We start from the raw sequence: 26,962 nt of genomic DNA, 5'->3' as shown, positions 1-26,962 counted from the left end.
CACATTTTGTCCGAATCTTCTCATGGACTCGCTTTATTGAGCGCTGCTTGTGAGCGGTTAGTGTCTGAGGCCAAAACGCCTTCTTCTCTGTGCTTATGCAACACGGATATCAGTGGCGTGGCGTGAATGATCAATTTTCGATATTTCACCATTTGAAGGTATGGTGAAGAATCGATTATTAAGGTGTTCGTTGCGAACACACTGTATATCGATCTTTTTCCATAGGTTTAAAAGGCAGATCAATCGATGTATAGCAAAGCACACCACGCTACTGACGGACATTCATAGAGCCCGAATATAGTTGTATCCAGACGTTATAATGAAATTCGTTTAGTATCCGTCGTGTGCGACACTAAGTGATGCTTTGATTGTTTCCCTTAAATCTTAGTTCAATTCCAGCGTAGCCTATTGTACCAATGAAGTAAACCCTAACTGATTTTGATCGCGATATTGCCAATTTCCCGAGAGATGCATAATTTAAATTAACAACATTAGTGGCCCTCGAGCTCACAAAAAAATTAGATATCTCAGCATAATTTGTAGAGTATCTTTTAACATACTGTACTTAGTGAGTTATTCTTGTTTGGATTTTCTTTGTTATTTATTCCTTCGAGGAAACAAATCTGGACGTTTGAGCCCGACATTTTCAAAGAACAATCCTGATGAGTGACACGGAATTTGGAACAAAAACGATGACCATTCAGCTTTCGAAAAAATGAAATGCGTCAGATAATTTGTTACACCACTCCGCTAAATACACGTATATCGATGGTCAAAGTGCGAAATCACGTTTATTTGTTAGCAACATTGCAGACTTCCTGTCATATCGTATTTTTTCCTTAGAATATTAATCTAATTTCTCGAAGATTTCCTTAATTTTTCCTCTCTGCTAGTAGAATATTCTGTATAGTTTTCAAGCTTAAAAGCTGGCTTGTTCTTAATCGAAAAAGTAAAGTAGGAGTGACAATTTTGAAACACGACCGCGATGGATATTCGAGGTTTCGCACTTTGGCCATCGATGTAATTTCCTTGGTCAAATGGCGAAAGTTGAGAACAATACATGTCTGGTCAATATACTAAGTTCTGCTCTTTCCCTCCTAAAATGTGAGCTGCTTCTAATTAATTTTTACTTACTTTTAGATCACAAGATCATGACGACTCTGTGATTTAGCTGGATTTAGCGCAACTAATCCATTAATCATAATATCGGAATCCACTAAACATTTTCAATAAAACTTTTGAGCCTAGATCAAAAATTTAAAGCTTATTTTTATGTGCGACTTTTTTTTAGTAATCAGTCTATATGAAGTGTGAAATTTTGATTTTTCGAAAAGAGTACTAAAAATTGTTTACCTAAATGCAAATTTATATCGACGTTTGAATTGTGATACGCGAAACTTAACGCCGAAGATCCACCTAAAAGTGGTCTTTCCCCACATTGGAGAACGATTCGATGGGCGGTTCATCAATGAAAAATTTCTGGATTTCAGAACATCCGTCGAGAATTGCCGAGAATCTCATCCCCTAAACTGGAGCATCCTAGGTAAAATTTGAACTTTCATTTAACTTTTGAGAAAGGGCGACTCGATATTTCAGTGGTGCCGCTGCTTATTTGGAAGTTGATTTCAGAATTTGTTGCGCGTGAATCATTTTCTATGTGAAATATTGATGCGAAAACATGTAACAAATGGCCTCAATTTAAAAATTTCATAACATTTCAAATTTTGAAATTTCGTTAAATACCAACAAAGCGGTTTGGATGGCAGAGATTATGAACAAATTTTTTGTAACGCTTTTGTTTCTTAAATTTTACATTCGGTAAATTCTATTACAATGAGCCCTAAAAAGTCTCTCCTCGTAAATATCAATCCTTTTTTGAGTTGATATTCTTTGACCATTTACAAAACTTTGAAGGTTTTTTTTTTTTTTTTTTTTTTTAATCGATGAATTTACGGACCTACCTGCGCAAATGTGACCTGCCGATATAAGTCCAAGGAACGAAAACAGACTGGACGAGTTTTCTCCGTTATTGTTGCGCCTGATACGTAGCCTTTAAAGCTGTAGTGCACGTCAGACTGCCTACCCAGCGAGGCGAAATTATTCAGAATTCTTTTCGAAGTTCTATCACGCCGATATGAGCGAAATCAGGAAATTTTTATGGGGAGCGGGGCAGAAGGGCGGCTAATCTGGGGTGGAGGGGTGGGGGTATGGATAGCATCCATCGTCTTATATGCTACCTATCAGGGGTAAACTGACCACAGGAGGGGGGGTTTAAAAGGGGTTGATAACCCGGTAGACTGCAGGGAAAAGGACTCTTTTCTATTATGTTAGATAAGTTGGTAATATTTGGGAGGCTTTTTTGCCTCTTTATGGAGCATAGTTATTCTTGACGTGCCTCCTGAGTGTGACACCGGCTAAGAACTGGCTCCTCAATCCTTCCTAGCCCCTTTAGAATTTCTCGCCCTTATTTTTAATTTTTTCTTACCGCGCTGATTCAAGGTTGCAGTGTTCGAGCAGGACGAAAAACCTAAAATATTCCAAAACCTGATTTGAAACGTATGGAAAATGGTATTCTTTACAAGTTTTTATTTTTTGATCAGTGTTTTAAACTCACCTTCGAGTTTCAGGTGCCATGAGGCCCATCAAACTCGATTTTTAGGGGCCGTTGAAGATTTTTTGGGGGCCAAATTGACTTTTTGCCTATATATCACGGCGCATTTAGTGAAAAGTTAGGATTCGGTGCCGAGCGTCGAAGTTTCACAAAATCACCAAACAGAAAAATTAGGCTTTTTTTAAGGGGGGGGGGGGCAATTTTTAGGGGCCAAGTTGGCGCAGAGCCTTCATTTTTTAGGCGCATTTGGCGCGTTGGCGCCTGTAAGTTTCGAACACTGTTTTAGATCTTGTAACTTCTTTTAGGTTCTTCGTCCTGTTCGAACCCTGGAAAAATTGGCATTAGGATCTGTGTTCCAAAATACTATAGAATAGACCTACAGCCGGCTATACAATTTTTTTTAGCCTTCAATAGCCGCTGGCGATAAAGCTACAGCTAGACGATAAACTATATAGCCTAGCAATAGGAGCTATAGCTCGGCTGTAGAGTTTTTTATCGCCTCCCACAGCCCGATTGCATATTTTTCTTCGCTTTCTACAGCCAGCAATTAAGATATTCTATCGCTTTCTATTACCGGCTATAAGCATTCCTATCCCTGGTAAAAATTGGCGATAGGAGCTGCGTTTCAAAATACCATAGGAGTTCTTATAGCCGACTGAAGAAGGCGATAGAAAATCATATAGCTGGCTGTAGAAAGTGGAAAAAATCATACGGCCGGGCTACACGAAGCGATAAAAAATTATACGGCCGGGCTATAGTTCCTATCGCCGGGCTTTACACTTCATCACCTGGCTGTTGCTTTTTCGCCATCGGCTATGAAAGGCTATAAAAAATTGTGTAGAAATTCGTGTGCTTTGTAAATCCTTAAGTTTGTACGGAATCACCTTAATATTTACAAAACGCACATTATATTTTCCTTTACTACATGTTATTTTTCAGTAATTAAAATGAGAATAATCCATACAGAGTGTGCAAACATTTCAGTCATGAGTTGAAAAACGCTGACTCCACGAGATTAAATATTAGAGTCGAACACAAAGCGGAGCTGCGGCGCACTGACGCCTACAAACCTAACAGGGATACTTCACGCATTGCGCAATGCGTGTAGTATCCCTGTTAGGTTTGAAGGCGCCAATGCTCGTTTCGCGCTGGCTGCCCGCCCGCCACGCCGCAGCGTACCACGGCGCTTGAAGCAACTATTTCACACCAGAAGTGTTGCACAGTATCATACGAAATTGCAGGCGCTTCAACATGTTAGGAATGGCAGGCATCCTTCAAAAGTACGGAGCTTTCCTCGCAAAATAAATCAAGATACTACTGCCCAAAAAGAGAGCGGTAGTCCAAAAACTCACTAAGCCCTAGCATCCGTAATTAGTAACGTTTAGCATACATTTTATCGCCAGGGCAGTTGTTGCTTAGTCGCCATCGGCTATAAAAGGTCATAAGAAATCGTGTTGCGGCTATAGAAGCTTTTGGAAATCTTACAGCCGGCTGTAGGTCTATGGTATTTTGGAACACAGATTCTACTGCCAATTTTTACCAGGGCGAGTATTTCAGATTCTAGAAACACGTAAAGAATGACTTGATCAAAACATAAAAAAATCATCGTGCCTTTTTTTCGTCTTCTTTCCTCTTTTTTAAATCATCATTCATTTCATTAACTTATTGTTTTAAAAAAAAGACCAATTAAATTCTTCTTATTGTAACTCTGCATTATCGCATCCGTAAGATATGACTTGACAAAATTAGCCCAGATGCATGAAATTACAAAATTTTATTAATTTAATCTAACATACCGATGCACCTCGGCAAGCGCCATCATCAGGGCACAGCTTTACAAAAACACAGAAAATAAACAAAACACAGCAATAAAAAGTACCAAACATTTAGTAAACAATGAAATTGTATTGTAGATTAGTCGAGAGAGAGGTGAGGTATGAGAAACAAATACCGTGCAAAGCAAGTGATTTGCCCCTCATATCTCATCTCTCTCTCTCAAAAAAATCTATAAATATAATTTGGATTTATACTGTGTTACTTTTTATTGCTATGTTTTGTTGCTTTTCTGTGTTTTTCAACCCTCGTTGCATAGCGTTACAAATTCGTAACGATGTATTCTTTGGATTTTTAAAAATTAAACCTTTCCCCTGTGGAATAATTTTGCAAAAATTCTCATTGGTTTTTTCTATTTTTGCATAAACGATTCTGAAAAATTTGCTTCTCTAGGTTTTTATGCAAGCCACAAAATGGCTTCACTGTCCCTCAGAATCTAAGATCCAAAATTAATTCATGCCGTAAAGGGTTAAGTTCGTAAGGGTAAGGGGGGTTCGGGGCCCGTAAGGGTTTTAATCTTGAGATCAATAATGTATTTAATTTGTACCATCTTTAATATGTCTATGTATCTCTAAATATCTAATAAAGCATTAAAAGAAGAAGAAGAAGAAAAGGGTTAAGTTGTAACCTGGTAATGGCGCTTGCCAAAATGCATTGGTAGGTATGTTCGATTAAAATAATAACATTTGGTAATTTCATGCATCTAGGATACTCTTGTCAAGTCATAAATTCTTCTCCTTTTCGTCCTTGCCCAGACATAAGAGGTTGCCTCTTTACGAGCTTTTAATACAAACAAGAAGACCCGCAACATGCTTAATGCTTAGCACGAGTGCCCTCGACTCCATCCTATGGCGTCGGGAAATTTGGAGGATGCATTGGGTAAGAGTCGATTTGGGCCCGTTAGTTTAGGCCCGAGCCCCGGGGCCCCCGGAGAGGCGCGCGGCGGGGTAACGGTAACGGCCGGGCCGGCTACTCACCGGTCTCGACCGTGCTCCAAATTCTCGAAAATTAATGACAGCCCTACGCGTACACCCCCCCCCCCCTTACCCCGGGTTCCCCCCACCGCCTCCCTAGCGTCTCTCCACTATCCGTTATTATTCAAAGCTTCAGTGCTCCTCTCGCCTCCCTTCACCGTTGCTCCTCCGTGGGTTTCATCTGTGAATCATGAATATCACACAGAGACAATATATTTTACGGACTCTGCACTGACAATGTGAGCGGTGTAATCGAGTGAGTCAAAGTTAAAATCGGAAGGGCTTCCAGTCAGTATGTCTACAACTTTTTTTTGTCCCTAACAGGAATGTCCACATAAAAAATTTCTCAGCTTAAATTGTCTACCTGTATGTACGCTTGCCTTTTTTTGTTCCCTGTGAAGGTTGATGAGCGACTTGTTGAGCAAAAAACGTGGGATTAGCCAGAGGGCCCCACCCCCAGAATCGAAAATAGTATCTCCTGCCCCCCCCCCCCTCCCCCAGAAATTCTGGATGATGAATAAAAATCTTCATCAAGGACAAGTCTTTGTCGCAGTGGCCCATGGAGGTATGCCTATCTGTTGAATGGGAGGCAAAAGTTTACAATATTTCCCAAATTTTCTCGCGAAGCGCGACACTTGCGGAAAGTTGCGGAAGTTTTATTGTGGTTATTTTCAGTAACGTGCAAGCAATTAATTTGCAGTGGCGTAATTTCTGAGTAGCAATCAAAAGAAAATTTGCGTCACGGAAGCCAGCAGCCTCAAAATGCCTTCAATTAGAGGTAAAATTTCACAAATTTTCCGAGGGGCCCTACAGATCCCCCCCCCCACCCCCCCTCCCCGTGAACCGAGAAGCATGAGTGTGAGGTTCGATTTTTTTTAAAAGTACTAACCCAAATATCACCTTTATAGCCTTGGTGATGCATTGACTAGGCACTCTTTTATGGATCTCACAAGAGTACTGAAATTGTTCCAATTTTCTATATTCATCCGCGCATTTGAAAGGGGCTTGAATAAGTTCTACTATCCGAAACATAGTAACTCATAAATTATTTTAAAAGAAGCACTTAATTTTCGGGAAGGCAACAATTTTTAAGAAAAGGGCCAAAATTTGGATTTTACCAATCGCTGATATTTATACATGAAATGTGTTTGATTTATTATTAAGTGGTAAGTATGGAGATTTTTTTAGGAGAATCCAACCTAAATGTAAGAATGAATAGAAAATTGGATCATTTCATTTCTACCGTGAGATTTTTATCAGATTACTTGACTAACGCGTCTCACGCAGTAAAAGTCTTATTTTTCCTTATTTTCGATATAAATGACGCTCCTACAACGCACTCTGGCGTTTTGCGACTCTCAAACGCCAGTTTAACCGGCCTTCAGATTTTTAGATATAAGTATCGATATTATACCAGGTAGCGCAAATAGTAAGGTTTTAAACATAGGTATGACCCGCCGCACGGTGGATCGAGTCAATAGGAGAGGTCGGACAAAATTTGGAAACTTTAAACGCTTGTAGCTCCGTTTGTGCAAAAATTTGATGTTCTAAAAGTGGTTCCATCGGTTTCCTCGTGAAATTTTCTTCTAATGGCATCCCTTGAAATTTAAAATGTGATGAAATAAACATCATTTGCAGTTTTAGTCAATAATTTCATATCCGACCTCTTTAGTTGACTCGATCCACTGTGCGCCGTATGTTTTGACTGAACCAACAACGAATCTACCAAATAAATAGAGAATGAGATGCCTAGAAAAACGTAACATTTAAATCGCTGCACAAGCTTTGATTGATGCAAGGTGCTGTGAACCTATACGGATAGATATCGTCCATTTCAAGTTTGCCTTCAATTTGGCGCATAGGCAACAAACATACCAAAGAGCGCAAATAGTTCTCTGTTCAGAGAATACAACAGAGCATACACATAACTTGTAGCTTGCGTGTATACTAGCACAAATGGACTGAATTTAACGAGAAGGAACACCGCCGCATTTTGAAAGAAAAATGAGTTTTAAGCAATTTTCAACGCAATATAAATGCACTAAATGCTCAGGTAAAACAATTAAAAACTGCGAATAATATTTAGTGGTCTAAATATGAACGCGAGGTTAATTTTTTACACTGAGTGGGATGGGGGAAAACTTTGAACATATTTTTCTCTGTTTTAACTTTGTTTAATCTGTTAAATAAAGTCCATTTCTACTATCAAATTATCAATTAGCATCCATTTCAAATATGAACTCTAAGTTTATGTTTCACACTGAGTGTTGTAGAAGAAAACTTTTAATTTCTTTTTCTCTGTCATACCTTGAATGTGACTTGGTTCCTTTGTTTTAAGTCAACGCAAATGGATACTGCACTTAATCTGTGCGCTCATAAAAATCTCAAAGTACGATTGTATTGTCTGTGAGCAATGATCTTCATTTTAGAGTACAGATTTGAAAATAATCGTCTCATCGCTCAGATTATGTATCTACATCAAAGTGAGGAAGTGGCAATTACTGCCAGATCATTAAGGTTGAAGAGAAATGAGAACCATCGAACCGTTTAAAGTAAAGTACTATCACAATTTTATTAAATTTATAATATAAAATCATAATCTTTTTTAAAAGTGTACATGCCTAAAGCTAGGAATTTTCTTTTTCAAAATTCAACACAATTTACTTAGAAAAGAGGAGACAATAATGTTTTAAGTCAGCTTTATTGTTCGCTGAAAGTTCCGAAGCGTAGTGGTATCTTACAGTACTGGTTGAACTTAACTGTACACAAACAGAAATACCAATAACAAATAAGTAACATACAATTCCGTAAACTTAACCTTTGAAGTGCGCCATTAATATTTCTTTTAACAGCTTTTTTAGAGCAGAGAGAACTTTCTGCCTCTAAGAAAGTTGACAATTTTATTCGTTTTTGTGACTATAAAAATGCACATCAAGCGTTAGATTTATTTGTAAATTTAATCCTTCTTTTTCTCCATGAAACTCGAAAAATAAGTAACTGAGGCAAACGTTTTCCTCTCATTCATGCCGCTAGCTATGGTGGGAATCGAAAAGGCGAGAAATGAGAGGTTGCAATATTAAGAAATCGCCTAAGAAAAAAACTAGTAAACCACCTATCGGGTTGTGTTCAATTTAAGAGTTCTATTCCAGAGTAAGATTAAAATAAGAACTTCGGTTTCATGAATTTTTGCAATTTTGATGGTGTGTGGGTAAGTAAAGAGAACCTCGGGGGAAAATGATCTAGACGAGTCAGATTTCAAGAATAAAGAGGGGAGTAAATTTTATAGGAAAAAAATAAAATAAATTAAAAGAAGGAAAGTTGACAAAAGAAAAGGCAAATTGATTGAGAGGTCATCGTAAACACGTTAACATGTCCCCACAATCCATTCAATAGTTTTGAACCCGATTCAGCGTTTAGAGTACATATTAGAGCGAACTTTTTTCCTGGAAAGAAACTATGAACATTGTAAAAAAAGGGTTTTGGGGGATGGATTTCACGACACGCGTGGGACAAACCATCTAATGAACTTCATGAAAGTTGGTTGACGATGTTTATTGAATCGGTTCATCTTGAATACATTTACTTGCAATTTATTCAGGACACATTTAAGCAAAACGTAAACATGTGTTGCGTAAGTGTTATTTGAACAGCTCTGGATTGACATACGAAAGGCTTAAATTACAAACTAGGTATTTGAATAATCTTACAAAGAGGGGGGCTGTCAAGAGAACAAACTATAGAGCCATTCAGTTGATGAACACACAAAATACACTGGAATGAAATGACTATGCGTTGTTTTTGAAGACAAAACCTCCAGAAAACGCGAAAAAGGAAACAAAACAAAAAACACCAGGAGCGCTCTCAAGCAATGTGTGTGTTTTTAATAAAAGGCATCTGTGATGAACAATTTTCGGTAAAGGCTTTGGTATCAGAGAAAATTATAAGGCTGAAACTCCAACGAGCTCTTGGTGGTATAGCATGCCCCAAGCCAGTAAATATCAAGCTAAAGAGATTTTATAAAAGTAAATGTTATAAAATAATTCAAATTATTGTCGTTTCCAGCATTAACTTACAGAGCTAATTCAGTTATCGTTTGCGGGATTATTGCCAGATAACTGAAAACAGTACTTCGTTCATTTTTTCTAATTTCCTTCCATTTCGTTCATACTATAAGTGCAAAAACGTTGATTTTACGATAATATAATTCTGTAAAAAACTAAACGCTGTCGCTGTTTATCCTTTTTTTCAATTCTGTAGACATTTTTCATAGAAACTAGAAGGACTAGACTTACTTCAACGCTATTTGCTTTTTGAAATATCAAGGAATTTTAGAATAGACACTGTTGTAAAAGGGGAAAATGTACCGGTGAAAGTAGGTACATACCGGAGCAATACAGAATGGTGATGGAATGGAGGTGGAAGGACAATTAGGTCGCTTGACACGATATCAAAACGATGATTCGAATAAAATTATCATAGTGACACTTTCACGACCATGTAAAAGAGCTTTTGTACTTAACTAGATTCCACAATCCACAGAGAATCTTTTGATAGTATGAATATTGCGTAAGAAAATATGTGGGTATCGGAACGAAACTGAAGAATTTCAGAGGCTCAAATTTTTTCTCGTGATGTTTTCGGCCCGAAAGAGATTTCAAAATAATTTTTGAGAACTTCAGGCAAACGTTCAAAAAATTTTGGAAAAAAATTGCAAAAGCTCTCTTACACAAAGAAAAATTTATAATTAAACGTGGCTTAGCATAAACTTGCATGGACTGAAAAGAAAGTCTTATCATAATAAGCAATAAAGTACCTATGCAAATAATTATTTCCTCATTTGTGTTACCACGGTACTGGTACTCTGCGGTCATAATGATATCTTAGGAGGCATTTATACTCTCCAAGGGGGGAGAGGGGTTCAAGAATCCAACAATAAACTGAAGCCCTTACCCAGAATTCAATATTATTATCTTTAGTAGGAAAATGGTCAACTGCCATACGAAAATGTGGTGCGTAAAATGCGACGCATTAAAAATTCATTGCTGATTAACTCCTTATGAGGCAGAAAATGGACTGTTTTAAACATTCACCACAAATCGATATATTTGCAGTTATCGATTTAAAAAATCGATAACTGCTGCAATGGATAGTTCTTAAAGTGACGCAATGTCTGAAAGAGTAAGTACTTATAAAAAATTTGGAACGAATAAGGAACATTCCATTAGGATGAAATCCTAAAAAAACATAATCGAGAAAGAAGAATGATTGGAAACATAACAAGACGGACATCACCGTCGACTAGGGTCTCCAACAGTGGCGTGGCGTGCTTTGCGACGTATCGATTGATCGACCATTTAAACCTACAGGGTGTTCGCAGCGAAAACCTTAATAATCGATTATTTACCACAGCTTCAAATGGGGAAATATCGATGGATCGCAAAACACGCCACGCCACCGAAAATATATTTTTACCTACAACTGTTTATCGAGGAAAACTCGCTTCCAACTCGCGCGTGATCTTCAACATGTTTAGCTTTAAAAAGCTACTCCAAACAACGGGGTGTAAACACCGACGCAGGGTATAAAATAGAAAATACAAAAACGAAGAATTGAAACACAACAGGAAAGGCTAACAAACAAAGAAGTGCTCCGTCTTTCCGAGCGCGACGGGAAATGCCCAACTTTACCAAATATATCAATTCGTGGACATTTCCCGGCGTACGCGAGAAAACTGATCATTATAATGGATATATCTAAATATCATGATATGTACAACGGGGTAAAATAAATATAAATAAATACTGTACAATTAAATATACACAAACATGAGACAAAATATACATGAGAACGGGAGAAAGACCTAAAGAGATTGACTGTTGTGTCTTCCCGACTTGATAATACAATTTAAACAGGGCGATAGAACATTAGAGCAACTGACTTCCCAGAGCAGTGAAACATGTCATTATGAAAATGAGGACTTTTCATTGGCAACTTTTTGAATCCCTGTTCGCTTATTACAAGTATGCGATTGAACAACGCTTTGCTGGAAAATACCAAAATTGTACTTAAAATTTCGTGCAAAATTCAGCATGGCTCAGAGGTGACGTGCATTGTACATAAATATTATACGAAATAAGACTTTTCGGAATGTCATTGCTTTCATTAGGTTCTGCAAAAATAGTAGGTGAAAACTGATGGGAAATGCAATAGTTCGGCGATTCAAAACCGAACCAACCCGGCATGGTACAAGAGAAAAATTACTTTAAAGATAGGCACCTTTAGAAATAAACACAGGTTGCGATTCCTGCAGTAACGTATGCCCACACAGCATTCACTGGAAAACATTGAAAATATGGCAGAGCTTGACAGTAAAATTACTTCACACAAGTAAATCTTATCTCAAAATTTTCGCTGGAGTGAAAATGTAATTCTCTCGAGAACTAATCCCCGAATTAAGACACGATGGTGGAATTATAAAATGAAAAGAGGCAAAAGTGTTTACTTCAAGTAATAATCTTAAAATCCGGGTTTCTCCGTCTGATGCAAATATACCTACTTGAATGCAACTTGGAGATACAGACTGTGTAAACAGTTTGGGTGCTTTTTATGTAGAACACACACCTCTGAGCAATCACACTCGTGCTAGTATTGGAGATTGTCTTACGGTTCATAACAGAGTTACTTATAAATTTCCGCCGCTTCATTACAACCGGAAACTGGAGTGAGAATTGGGCAGCAATAAAGACGCATCTACATTTTTACATAGGCTATTTCACGTTTCAGAGCAGATGCGCCCTTACTGCCTAACTCTGTAGAATTTTTGACACTTTCTGCATCCAAATGAAATGCAAATTTGGAAATGGGGTCAATAGCTCGCATGCTCTGTTCTATCTTACTGATGTAGTGGCACTGTTGTGGACGAACCCGTGGCCCGTTTTCATCGAACAACAGCCGGACACCACCGATTGGAACATTTTCGATTCTACAAGGATCGAGGGTGGAACGAGTCGAAAGTCACTCGCACGTTCACCTCCTGGACAAGATGATGGGAGAGAGCTCATCGTGAGCGTGGAGCCGAAGAAAGGCTCATTTGAGACCACTTTTCTTGTAGAGGATGTTCTGGAGGGTGGCGACCTCGGAGGCAAGCCTGGCGACTTGGGACTTGAGGTGGTTGGGGTCGTCGACGGGGTGGGGGGCGTGGCCAGGGTGCGGGGCGTGGCCGGAGGCGGGCGGTTCGGCCCCTCGGGGCGGGGAGTGGGGCGGGGCGAGGCTCGTGGTGGACGCCCACTCGGAGTCGATGGAGATGCCGGAGTCGCGCTCGTCGGAGCTGCCCTCGTCCCAGGGCGGGGAGGCGCGGGCTCCGGGCTCCTGCTTGATGTTCTGCAAGGAGAGGAGGGCCGTCGCGACGACGTCCTTGTCGCCGAGGTGGGACTTGTGCCGGAGCTTGTGCGGCAGGGCGTTGTTGGGCGTGAAGGCGGGGGCCTCGTCGGGGTCGAACGGGGAGGCGGGTCTGCTCCGCCCGCGCGGCCGCGAGAGGTTCAGGGCATTGTTGGGCGACTCGATCATCGGCGGGTGGATGGGCGGCAGGACCGGCGTGAACGGGAAGGGGGCGTACTCTTCGGGGTACTCCTCCTGCGGGGGGTAGAACTGCGGCGGCGAGGGCGGGGTCGGCTGCTGGATGACCGAGGTCGGGATCGGCGAGGGGGTGCCGTTGTAGAGGGCGCCGTGCCCGTGCCCGGGCAGGGGTTGGTGGGTGAGCTTGACCCGCTTCGTGCTGTTGAGGACCTGGTCGTTGGTCGGGCAGTTGGCGAGGACCTGCTCCACGTTGACGAGGCTGAGGCCGGTGATGCCGAACTTCTCCTCGATGGCCGTGAGCTGGGCTTTGAGGAGCATGTTCTCTTTGGTGAGGTCGACGACGCGCTTCTCGAGGACCATGTCGTGGTAGCGCCGCTTCTCCCTGGAGCGCTTGGCGGCTTCGTTGTTGCGCCGCCGTCGGTCCCAGTAGGTGTTGTCCTTCTTGTTGTCCGGGATGAATTCGCGCTGTTTCCGCTGGGAGAAGAGCTCCTTGCCGTGCTGCATCATGCCGTAGTTGGAGGAGAAGTCCGAGTTGGGGGAGTCGGGGCCCCTCGGGGAGAGGGAGTGGAGGGAGGGTGGAGCGGGCGGGTGGCCCCCGTCCGAGGGGTAGTGCATGGCCCCGTGCCCGTTGGTCGGCAAGCAGCCCGGCGTTTCACCGTTCACCGGCGAGCCGCTCCGCCGCGGGGCCATAATCTCTGCAACCATCATAGGGCCCTTCAGTACATCTGCAACAAACAAAAAGACGGAAACATTAGTTTTCATCGTACAAAATCCCGCAAACAGTGCATTAGACACAGCGTGTACCCCTTGGCTTAGCATTCATGAGTCAACACTACCTTCGAATTGGCTTCGACCAAAATTCCTGACACTAGCACGGGATGCATCAGTTATATCTTGTATGTGTAGCCTGGTTTGCATCTTCAACAAATGAAGGAGCACTCATTTTTATTTGAGCAGCTTTTGAGTTGAGCCCTTGAGCCCTGAGCCCTACTATGTCCGTAACACATACCGATACTGCAAGAGGTCACGGTCTTCGTAAAAATAAAAAATCTCACTTTGACCGGTGTATCTACAAAGACTGCGAATATAATAACCCATTGCTCTTGTTTTCCTCGAATCAATTTCAGGGTGTAATATTCAAGCGTTAAAACTATGTCACTTTCACGTAATTCTTGTGTTTTTCTACACGTAAGTTTGTGACAATACAAACTACATACATAAGAGCGACTCTTATGTCTGTAGTTTGTTGCAGTGCTTATATCGAAACAAAAATATAGACTTATCTACGTATATCTATACACAATATTGAAGAATGTAAGACTTTGCGCTGCATCAAACGTAATGCAAAACTCAAGCTTTAAATAGGACAATTTCCTTTATTGGTAATCCTTTTTTTTTTAATTTATTTATTCACTGGAAAAAACACATTGGATCTAAAGCTCAGACTCTTGAAAACATTGACAAGAAAAAGGACTCTTGATTCAATCAGATTTAAGCTTAAATCAAAAGGAAATCCGCTCAAATTAAGAGGCTTGGTTCTTGATTTAAGCTTTAAATCCGATTGAATCAAGAGTATTTTTTCTTGTCGATGTTTTTAAGAGTCTGGACTATAGATCCAATGTGTTTTTTTCCAGTGTTTTTTTTTAAAAAAACAAATGACAAAAAAAAATCACACAGTGATGAGAGTTACGAAAAGAAAATATGTGCCTTTATCGCTGGAAAATCTCAAATGTAACACCGGAGAATCAATCAAAAATCAGCTTCGCCGTCAATCTCTGGAGAGCGAAAAAAATAGCTATATACGGAAACCACGCACGAGCGCCAAGAATAGCTGCATACGTCAAGTTCCGAACGAAAGAGGTCATTACCGCGCCGATCATCCTTTTGTTCCCTCCGAATGACGTCATGCGGAGGCCCTTATTGCGCAATTCAGGGACGGCCCCGGAGAGGATTTCAGGCCTCGGGTGGCGCAAGGCGGGTGGATGGCACACCGGTGGGGGGGGGGGGGGGGGCGAGGCAGAGGGGCCACGACCGGGGGCAACCCGATGGATGATGGAATCACACCGTGCACGAAGCACAAAGCAAGGAGCATTGCACTCGGCTTACGCAATAGCTCGTTTCCGAGCGAAACGACTCCCTTCCTCCCCGACCCCCCCCCCCTCCGCCCCTCCGCCGCCACCCTCGCCCGTGGATGATTTGAGCACTACAAATGCTTCGTTAGAGCTATTAGTCATGAAACGGTTGCCGCGCTTGGCACGTGACAATGAAAAATTCTACGCCCAGTTCGAAGTCGAACACGACCAACCGTTTTGAGGGAGAGGACAGTATGTGCAAAAAACCAGGCTGTTTTGACTGCTCTAGAAAACCAGACGAACATCCATGCTTGCGGGCGGGTTGCAACTTTATCTTTTCATGCACTATATCTAGTTCGTAGTTTCAAAGACGAAGGAACGTAATCTCGATCCAAGGTTACAAAGTTTACTCTTACAGATCAATTTTTTGAGAAAAATGACTGCGGAATTGGTAATGACTAAGTTATGCGAATGATTTAAAATAAAACACTGATATTTTTGTTGGAAGTTTTCAACAGCTCCATAGGATAGATATAATTTGCAAGTTTCAATAATGTGGTGACATACTTTTGTCTGGGAGACGATTTTCAAACTTTAAAAAAATATATATTTGCGGATAAAAACAATTTTCACCCGCAATCTTCCAGGTCTCCTACGTCATTTTCTTCGGGAAACTTGGGAAAGAGTGGTCGAGCCAGATTTACGTAATTCAGAGAGAGGGTGTAGGGGTGGCTGGGGGCCAACAGTTGACCAAAACGGCTTTTGTCATACTTCAACGGTCTCTTAGATTGGGATCATCAACTACTGTATTCCTAGTAAACGTGAGTCAACCTGACGTCAGACTATGTTTCAAAAACAACCCTGGGTCATAGTTTGAAACACAGTCTGACGTCAGGCTGACTCACTATTACTATGGATAGAGCCTACATCCCTCACGGTGGACCCAATCGAAAATTATGGTTCCACGCGTTGATTTTTTTAGCTCAGTGTCTGCGCTTTGCGCGGAGTTTCACAGCGTGGAAATCGCGACAACAGGGCGGGAAAAAGAAGATCTTAGGATATGACGACCCAAGCACTGGATTGCGCAATCTTCAGAAATAGCTCGGAAGCAACGAAGAACGAACACATTGGTGGCCAGGGAAGGAGGGGCGCGGGGTTCGCAAATCAAGTCACGTGGCCCCAGCCTGTGCAGCAGACCATATTAGTGGTGATGTCACGGTCAGTTCCTAATTATTATCCGTCCAGGACTCCAACTGCCGACCGTCTGCACGAAACATGGAAAATAAGCCCTTGATCGGGACCATGATAGACCTTTATAAGTCGAACATCTGCATGGGCGATTCTAGAGTACATTGTTAGAATTGGACCGTTTACTTTGCGTTGCTGCGTTTAATTCGGTTGATGCAAAATGAGAAGTGCATACACTGGAAAAAAAACACACTGGATCTAGAGTCCAGACTCTTAAAAACATCGACAAGAAAAAGTACTCTTGATTCAATCAGAATCTAGCTTAAATCAAGAACCAAGCCTCTCAATTTAAGCGGATTTCGTCTTGATTCAAGCAAAAATCCGATTGAATCGAGAGTATTTTTTCTTGTCAATGTTTTCAAGAGTTAGATACAGTGTGTTTTTTTCCAGGGTACAATTGATGATGAGTATGCTTGCGTCCACAGCAAAACGCCATAGCCTCATTCTAAATGTTGTGTTTTTCTTGCGCACATACTGGTCTCTTGCAAGAGAACCAGATACTACTAAGCTTCGTTTTCTCATTTTGAGTTTCTAATGGTTTGCCAAAGTCGATTCGAAGAATAAAGGAAACTATTTGTTGGTTTTCTTACAACATGTCAATTCTTCGGGAAAACTGAAAAAATGTTCAATGGAGATACGGTGTTTCTACTAGTGCGGACCGGAGCTAATGACTCTGGACAGCAGCAAAATAGACCGCATTAAACCGAAACGAGCCAAGTGACATGAACTCTCAGATTTATTCAACCTGAGGGTACTACATTTCCTCGATGAGAGCAAAGAGCGTTGAGTTGATACAAAAAAATTGTAAAAAAAAATCAATTTCTAACATTGCGGCAACGCGGATGAATCAAAATGAGATGAAAATTGGTTTCCGAAACAAGTTACGAGTGTCCTGTTTTTTGTACCTCCAAAAAAAGGAGGGAACCTATTTTTAAGTGGGGTGTGGGGGACAGTGTAGAATACATTAGCAATGTTGCCGTGACCGTGAATTTTATAATATTTGGTATTTATCGCTCTCCATAGTCTTTCTCGCTCTTTGTCTGATGTGAGCTCTTAGTTGCTTTAATCATAAAGCCTTCTTACAGCTACGGTTGGTTTCATGAAAATATATTATGAAGTCTGGCAAAAGGGCCCTTAAGGTGGAAAAGGATAAAAATAAGATGACTGTACCACAGCTTGAAGGTATTACTTTTGCATAATTTGGCACAAAAGGCGCCTTAAAGTTCCGAAAAACGACCCTTCGAGCGCATTTTACAGTGAGGGCAGATAAATCGCAGATTTACGAAAAACACAGATAAAGTTTGCCAACGCCGCGCCGTTAACAGCTTTAGGAATAATTTATCTCAAACGCTCATAACATCATTGATAATGTAACTCGTGACTTCTCAAAATGTTTAAGTACATTAAAAAGTGTTCAGAATCAAAAACTGAAAATCTATAGTCAATTAGTGTTACCATCGTGAAGGTTCTTATGCCTGAATTATGCTATATTAGGAGTAAATTATTTCCTTTAAAAAATGTTGTGGATTAAAGTGACGTTAATCGTTCATTCGCAACTAGAGAAGTTGGACTTCCGACGTGAAAAAAGCTGAGATCATCGGGTATTTCCGCTGCCAAGATGGCTGTGAGTAATCTAAGTACAGGTTCCCTCCAGTTTTCCAACTCCGATCGCGCAGCACTCAAAAAGGTTCATGGATCAGCGATACCCCAACGAGACCCGGGCCCCCACAACCTTCGCATCTCGGTGACGCCTTGCTTGCGACGCCGTTCGCGTGTAACGTATGACGGAAGGATATTTGCGTCATTTTTTTTCGGACAAAATTGCACGAGAAAGATCTAATATTATAACGGAGGTAGATCAAGGATACTCAGCGCCTATTTGAGAACGCGACGCTTTTTCAGGCACTGTTAAGCGTTCAAAGGGATAGGTAAACGTGATGGAACAATTTCTGTCCGCTTCTTTCCCAAGAGGGAACAGTTAATTCGAGATTTTCTCGTGTGAAAAAAAAAGTTTTATCCATTGTACAAAAAAGAGTTTCGGGAAATCCTCAGGGCATTTTTTTTTTACTTTTTTTTTATTTTTTTTTAAATTTTTTTTAATTTTTTTTAAAACAACCTCTCTCAGATGCATATTGAGGCTGATTTTACGCAATATATGACCGCAAGACGGACAAGACCATTTTTTACTGTGCAGATTGGGAAGGTCAGCTGATACTATTTTAAATTCATAGGGGGCTCAGGACCAACTGACTTGGTCCTTTAAGAGCTAAGTTTGTAGCATTAGTAAACAAGTGTTTGTACGTTATTTCACATGATTTATGAGACGAAAAAGAGAAGAAAAAGAGAACAAAAAATTAAAAGTTTTTATATCTGTTATTTGTTTTGCAAGTTACATCCATTTCATTCTAAGATTCCTCGTGAAGAACTTGACAATTTGACTAACTCAATACGTGCTCTAGAGGCATATCTTTGGAAAAGAGGGTGGATCGTTAAGCGCCAATAAGGTTATCGCAACGTTAGTGGTCAGCGAAGTGTCAGGAAACCGTAAATTCAGCGTTTTTCACGGTCGGTCCTTAAAGGCATTCTCCCTTACGTAACTTTGAGGGAAGCTCGGAGCAGCGTTAAGGCGCAAGGAAGGAGGTCGAAAATCGGAAGCCATTCGTTACGTAATAAATGAACCCATGTTTCCCACCCGAGCGCGTTCTCGTTGCCCAGGGGCGATAATACGAATCGTAATTTACAATGTCCTTTGGATTTGAATTATCGAGTTGCATAGTGCACTGGTCGGCCGGCGATATAGATATTATGTATGGCTGCAGTCTCCATCACATTTGGCACTGGAGTCGGACGTTGCGTTTTACGTAATCGGCCGGAGACGGATGGAGAGGAGAGGCGGGCGGGAGGTGGCGGAAGCACCAAGGTTGACAACACGCTCGACACTTGCGCTTGACTCACTGTCGCACCGGAAAAAGAGCTGGATTCGAAGGAAAACAAAGCTCCCATCCAGCTCGCATCGCAACACAACGAAACGCTTCCCCGCGAAAATTCCCGCCCCCCTTCGCTTTGAGTGACAACTGCGCAGTTTTCCGGATAGGTCGAGTAGCGCTTTTACACTGGGGGGGGGGGGGGGGGGACACATTGGATCTTGAGTCCAGACTCTTGAAAACATTGACAAGAAAAAGGTCTCTTGATTCAATCAGATTTAAGCTTACATCAAAAGGAAATCCGCTCTTAAGAGGCTTGGTTCTTTATTTAAGCTTAAATCTGATTGAATCAAGAGTATTTTTCCTTGTCGATGTTTTTAAGAGTCTGGACTCTAGATCCAATGTGTTTTTTTTTCCAGTGTACCCTCTGAACGGGGACGTACGAACATTATGTAACATGCTTTATCCGTTTTTTGATCTTCCTCTCCTTTTTAATACGCGATATAAAAACGGCGCTACGGCTAGGTCTTCGACTGGCATGCTCTACAATGTCTTCGAATGTAAAAGAAAATCTCACCGAGAATTGGCATGGCTATGATGTTCGCATGCTTCTAGAAAACGGAATAGAGACGGCTGCCAACACTGATACTCACCTAGAACAAACAGAAACGATCGAATTATTAGTAAGGGCCTTTAAGACACACCTGCAAAATTTTAACACAAAAAGAGAATATCTGTCAAAGAAAATCTTGCAGTCGCCAGCAAATTGCGAGTAGCATGCATGCCAACTCGCTAACGTGCAATATTTTGCGTCGACGTCGTGAAGGTTTCATTGGTGGATAACTCCAAAACCACGACCTCAGCTTCAAGCGCCTTCAGATCCTGCTGATACTCTTCGCATTGCTAGGGAGTTAGTTCAGTTGCCTATCTGAACCAAACCCAACTAACAATAAGTTAATCGATTTCACTGAACGCACTTGCAATTATCCTAACATTCAAGGTGAAAGCCCGTCTGTTGGAATTCCAATCATAATACTCAGTATGCTTTCTAACTCGTTTCTTTATTGCATTCCTTTATTCAACATTAAACGGTTGCAATTTCCCGGCAATTGCTAATTACCCGCGACAAATACAATTTATTTCATTACACCTATTGTTCTTAAAATTTTCTACTTCCCTTTTCAAAATTGGAGGGATTTAACATAAAGCAAATCAGTTTACAGTTCATTCTATATTGCCTAAATTTCTCTTATGTTTCCTTATGTTCTCTTATGTTTCTCTTATGTTAAAAAAAAAGACTAAACTATTTAACGCCTTTGAAATTTTTTTGAATTTACGCTAGATTATAAAGAATATTCTCACAAATTGCAAACAGTGTTGCTTAGTTTTTTTTTTAATTTTAGAAATAAAATATCGGAGAAAATTAGGTGGCGTCTGAAGTGGTAAGGCTGAATCCGGTACGACGGCGCGGCAGCGAATATTCATTGAACATAGAAAAATTGCTAACAAGCGAGAAATTCCTGGGAATTTTTCCGGATATGTTTAGTTTTAACCCTTGTTGACACTCAAAGAGAGCAACGTATTCTTCGCGGGGAAAATCAAGTGGCAACATAGAAAAACCTTGGCCTCATAACTTTGCGAGGCGATGCGCCGGGCCGGGATGCTGAGATAATCATATCACTCTCTGCGAACTTAGTAACTTCAACTTTCAGCGACGACGGAAGAGGAGCACAAATAGAGCGATCTGCGCAGAACAGCATGGAACGGAGCAGGGAGTCGAAGCCCTGCGAGTTCACGCCTCACCCCGTCGCGCCTTCAAATTTACAGATGCAACACGGACATCCATCGAGCGCGAATAGTTGTATCTCTACGCCGTCATCGACGCGCATCCACACTAGAAACAAGGCACGAAACGAAAACAACGAAGTATTTTGAAGATTATCGACAGAAGATTTTCTATGAGCAGCACGGATGATGAGAGTTCCAAAACACGAACTGATTGCCGCGATCCAGCGTGTTTGTTTCACGGTCCGGAGTCCGATTTGCCTCATGCGGCAAAATTCTACATTATATGGAAAAATATCATATATTATGGTAAAATGCCCACTTTGTCGCAAAATGTGTGTTTTGTCCCAATGTTTATAGAGCCGTATCATTAAAAAATGGAAAAAAAAAAAAAAACAAACAAATGAAAAAGAGTTCTTTTTTGAAAATTGCATAGCGACAAAAAATTTGCCTCAAATTTGCCACAGACGAAAGAAAGGTACGTTCTTTCGTCGGTATACAAAATAAATATTTTCCTGGAAAAAATTTGGCAACACATGAATGCTCATGAGGCGTTCTCTTTTACTACGGTAAAATATTTGATCAAATTGAGGAACTACTGCTGTAGTGATTCCTTGCGAAATTTGGCAGCACCGTTCGGCGGCTCCATAAAGCAACAAGTTGGTGTACGCTAGGATGGCAGCAAGGGCAAAATCTGTGACCCAGTGCGGTCGTGCCGCGGCGACGCTGAGGCGACCTTAGTGCAAGTTTTTCAAGCTCAACTTGCAACTACAGCGCAAGCGCAAGGCCGCCGCATGCGCGCCCCATGTTGCCAACGTAAGTTCAATCCGCGAAGGTGTTCTGCCAAACTTCAAAGTACCCTAAAAAACACACATTGGATCTAGAGTCTAGACTCTTAAAACATCGACAAGAAAAAATACTCTTGATTCAATCAGATTTAAGCTTAAATCAAGAACTAAGTCTCTTAATTCGAGCGGATTTCCTCTTGATTTAAGCTTAAATCTGATTGAATCAAGAGTATTTTTGCTTGTCAATGTTTTCAAGAGTCTAGACTCTAGATCCAATGTGTTTTTTTTTTCCAGTGCATTGTAAATTATACGGCATCCATTTATGATTGTTTAGCCCCTTCCTGGTAGATTTTGTCCCTATCTTACACGCTCCTCTTGAATTATTTTACAAACAGCCCTGTCATTCATAGGTCTTTCTTCCCCTGTAGGTATCTGACCCAATACCCTCTACGAACGGGGTTACCATAAACAGAAGTGGGAGCTAAAATAATTCAGAAAAGTCATCATTTAATGGTTGTGGCAAAAATGAAATTAAATTCGAAAACGCATCCCCTTTCGTGACGAAAGAAGGCCGGAGAAGTTTTCAGCCACAGTGATTCGGACATGAATTCTTGTGACCAGCCACTGGCAAACGGACCTAAGTCCATTTTTCCTGCGATGAGGTTACCTATTTTGATTTTGGTTGAGTAGGTTTGGGAAAGATTTTGAAATTTTGATGAAAATCTCTCCCCACAATCTTGAAGTAAGGTCACGAGCTATCATCTGATTTTTGTGCTGAAGTAGATGGCGCAGATGTCGTGTTAAGATGCGGCAATTTCGTACTTTTTATACCATGCTGGATGAAAATTTTAATTGGCTTTTTTTCGAAGCTGTGTTTTTGGAACCATTATAATCAAATTGCCATATCTGCTCCAGTTTGTTTTGATGAGTTTTGGCGTTTTGTCGCCAAATTTTTTTAAGAAAATGCACGTACGCTCATCACTATCAATAACTCAGCTCAAGGTTTTGCATGGACCGTCTTAGTCACAATAAATTCCGTCAAAGTTGATGACACTTCTGTTTTCTGTCGTATAGTATCCCGTGATAGGCGTTGACTATTCAGTCTGGAAATTGTCGTATTTCGTTCAACGTGACAACCGAGCAGACCTGCTTTCCGCTTATGTTTTTTCGCGTCACCACGGAGGTGTATGCGTGCTTCGCATAATTTGTCGCTGGCCTCCACTGCCACCATCGGAGCAAAAAGAAGCATTAACGCCAAAAAAACACACCTGATCACTTAGAGCTTCAGTCTCTCATCCGAATTGCAGCCCAGCGCGTTTGTGCAAGGTCAAGGTTAAAGTTTAAGCTAAAGCTCGTTTGCTCCAAAGGAAGCGCTTACTCTAAGCTCAGGTTCTTTTTTTTATTTTTTAATAAGCTGTTTATGCATAGAGACATTTCTCCGTTCAGCACTTTCACCTGCAAGTCTTGGGGCCAATCAACCCGTATCTTTCGATGTCAGTACAAACTAACTGTCGAATGTTGGTTACATTGAGAACATTCAATATTACGAAACACTTTTTCTAATCTTTGACCCCTCTCCCTTCCCTGTCGTGATATTTAAAGGTGGTCGGGTCCGTTTATTGAGGATAACCGAGTATGACGTAATTTTTTTAAAATGTATTCCTTATTCCTTCCTCTTGCCGCACCTGTAACTTAAACCTGTTCCTAATGCCGGAGAAAAATTTGGTAATTTTTAGCCCGTTGGCATGGCAACCCTGCTAATGTATGCAGTCATGGCATGGCAACCCTGCTAATTTAAGCACTCAGAGAGTTGATCCAAGACCTAGGTGAATTTCAAGAAATCGTCGAGTCTTGCATCAGCATCAAGCCGAGGATTTTGAGAACTTTGCATGAGCTCCAAGCTCGATTTCAGACAAATTTTTTCTCCTGAATTTCATACGAATAACAGTTCCGTGATGTAGCGTTGACGATTTAAAAGGGCTTTATGTAACAGAGGTTTAATTGCATAGTTTTCCTCTCACAAACCCTCCTCTTCACTGAGAAAAAACTATGGTTTATAAACCTATTAGAGGTAAATATGGAACACCTATAATAGTCGTAAATAAACTAATGATTCTCGGTCTGTGAACCATACTAAGGTCTCTGTACCTAATTAAGGTACAGAGACCATAACTAAGGTATATGTGCTATTATTATATGTAGAGGTACTACTATTAGTAGTGTTCCATATTTACCTCTAATAGGTTTATAAGCCATAGTTTTTTCTCAGTGTTTTTCTTTTTCAGTTAAATATAATAGTGGCCGTGCACGAGCTGAAACTTTGAAGGAACAATTTGGGGAAACGAAACGGCAAGGTTTGGGAGGTTTCTCTCGTGCCAAAAGGTTCCTCCACGAGAAAACTTTCAAAAAGCAGGTACCTTTGGAACGCAATTTTTGGCCATTTTCATGGTAAAATATCCCCAAAACTTGGGGGGGGGGGGGCACACGCTGTCAGTGTGAAGGATTAATAATTGTCGGAGTGGCTATATTGGATTAGGCAGCATTTACGCCAGGCAATTAGGAATTTATGCTCGATGAAGTCGCATTTCCTGCACGGCGGAAGCAGGAAACCAGCTTCTGTTCTGGGGGAATGCTGGAAATTCAGTCGAGCCATGGTCAGCCACCGCTATGCACCACGGCACGGCAGCCGCTATCCAAACGATTTAAATGGGTGGGGCTGAAACATCATCTCGAGGATTAACACCACTGTTCGATTGATGATAATACGTAAGGAATACGTTGAGGACTCGATGGAGCGAGTAAGACCTGTGAAACATGAAATTATTTTTTAATATTCTATACCATTATCTACGTCACAGGCAATTAGGTAGCAATCGCCAGAAAATTGCATTTTTTTTTTTTTTTTTTTTTTTTTTTTTTTTGGTGTACGATAAACAAATGTAAAAATTCAGAGGTATAGAGAAAAGAGATAGAAATCACTGATTTTTTGCTGATTTAAAATATGAACTGTTTCCAACGTCTAATATTCCTCATGCTCTATGATATTCCAAGATGGCTGAGACAATCCGGATTGGAGGTTGCGCAGACTCTCACTTTAAGTAAGGTGCGTGGATGACGACATGCCTCAAGTCGTAGACGTGATGATTCGAGGTTGTGACTCACTGACTAGTGAGAACTGCACGTTGCGCAACCCGTGACTCATATGAGGGAACCTCACTTATTAATTCATCCTCGGAAAAGCTGTGGAGTGTGGAGGCGTCACATCGTTCCCCGTTTGCCCGAGCGGTCCAGCATTCGATGTTCATGACGAGGCAGAGAAATCTTCACCTTCCGGCCGAAGTATCACAAGCGCCATGCGATGTTTCAAAATTTCCGCCGCCATTTCATTTTTTACAGAGAAATTGTTGGTTGAATCGGTTTGAAAATTTCACTGAATTTTATCGGCAGCACAAATGAAATTCAGTGACATTTTCGGACAACTTCGTTAAACAATTTTCCTGTAAAAAAATTAAATGGCGGCGGAAATTTTGAAACGTCGCATAGCGCTTGCGATTCTTTGGCCGAAAGGTGACGAAATCACCTCGAGCTAAAACGGCTGTATCCGTAGCTGTGCTGAACGAACCCTTTTATTTCGGGATTCCGTGTTACAAAGAGTTTATTTTCATTGAGGGGGAAACTTGTGTTTCTTTAGCGATTTTTTTTGGATTTTTTTTCCTACTTTTTTTGCTACTGCGAAAAATTTTTGCACCTGTGCACACCGGGTTTCGCCACGTAAAAAGATTGGACAGTCTATTTTTCCGCATAATGTACTTTTTCTAAGGCAAAGTTGTGAAATTATTTTTAGCCGCATTTTTGAAGCGCAGTTGACTCCGTCCAAGACTGCATCAGGTCAGGGCATCTTCTCTCCTATTTCTCCTCCTCACACTGAGAAAAATTGGATTCATGCTCGGAGGAAAAAATCCGTTTCTTTAGTAGTTTCATGCTACGCCGAGGAAATAACTTAAGGGCCGTTTAGAATATACTTTACTCTAAAAATCGTTTTTTTTTTTTTTTTTTACTCCACCCCTCCTTCGTAACGTACCGGTAACACAGATCTGCGCCTCCTTAAGAAAATTACGTAATGCGTTTGCGTTTTTGTAACGCTCGATACGACTCCTCCTCAAATCAGCATTTTGAGATGAATTTTGCATTGAAAATGTCACTTCCCTTTGATTTCAATGTTAGATTTTCGAAAAATCGACACTACACTCCTATTTCAGCGTTACATAACGCATCCTTAAATGTTCGCCGATTGCGCACTCCTACAGAAGGCTCAGTAGAGCACCAGTCTCCCTTCTAAAGCGTTACATGTTTTATGCAAGGCCCTAAATGTTGTCTGTAAAAGGAGTCAAAACGGAATTTTTTTTATGTGCGATGCAGTTCAATTACTCACAACCAATTGGACCGCGTTTAACAGAGAGGAACCAAGCCACATCAGTTATTGCTAAATTTAACTGGGCAGTTTCATATTTTACTAGAGAACGTTCATGCGGATTCCTTCGAAAATTTTACGGAATTTGTTTTGTACTATAGAGAAAATTCACTGAAATTTGCACGAAAATCCGCACAACCGTTTTCATGTAAAAAATTAAATTGCCCAGTTAAATTTGGCAATAGCTGATGTGGCTTGGTTCCTTTCTGTTTTACGCGGTCCAATTGGTTCAAATGGTTGTCAGAGTCAACCAATACAATTGGTTCGTTTCGAGCACTTGTCTCGTTCCGGACGCTGGGAAATGGCGGTAGCAGAACATCCGTGGGGCGGTGCCAGGAGGTTAGGTTTTGGTGAGCGCGGAGGAGGACCTCGGTGGAGCGCCAAGTTTGGTCAGCGGTAGGTCGCTGTGAACCGAGGAGAGGTCAGCAACGGACGCTTGACTCAAGGGCGCGCGGCCGGCACTGGCCTCAGCTAGAGTCAGAAACAACATTGACCTAGGTCTTCCACAAGCGCCAGCGGCGCGGCACATGCATCGACCAACCGTCTGCGCGTTACGTAACGCACCATTACCGCCGCTCAAAGACGTGGCCGCGTGCGGGTAACGCGCATGCGTAGGAGACTAGGAGTTACTTGTTATCCTTACTTTAACGCGGAAGGCAAGAGTTCTCCTCCAAAGGCTAT

The 26,962-nt window shown here is 41.2% G+C and overlaps 1 protein-coding gene across 2 annotated transcripts in view; it reads right to left on the bottom strand.

The window, feature by feature from the left end:
- Nucleotides 1-7,964: 7,964 nt before the first annotated feature.
- The window catches only part of vri (nuclear factor interleukin-3-regulated vrille), a 36,856-nt gene continuing 17,858 nt past the window's right edge, over nucleotides 7,965-26,962 (bottom strand). The window contains exons 2-3 of one of the 2 annotated variants that reach the window (XM_072300028.1): nucleotides 19,815-19,890; nucleotides 7,965-13,718 (exon numbers count right to left, since the gene is read on the bottom strand). In XM_072300028.1, the coding sequence (XP_072156129.1) occupies nucleotides 12,505-13,718; nucleotides 19,815-19,827 (1,227 nt within the window). In that variant the 5' untranslated portion in view covers nucleotides 19,828-19,890 and the 3' untranslated portion in view covers nucleotides 7,965-12,504. The remainder of the gene's footprint in view (nucleotides 13,719-19,814; nucleotides 19,891-26,962) is intronic. The other variant, XM_072300029.1, reaches the window with a different exon arrangement.

The sequence above is a fragment of the Bemisia tabaci genome, chromosome 4 (assembly GCF_918797505.1).
Source record: "Bemisia tabaci chromosome 4, PGI_BMITA_v3".
NCBI lineage: Eukaryota > Metazoa > Arthropoda > Insecta > Hemiptera > Aleyrodidae > Bemisia > Bemisia tabaci.
Note: the sequence above shows the minus strand (reverse complement) of the source record. Positions and strands in the feature narration are given on the sequence as shown.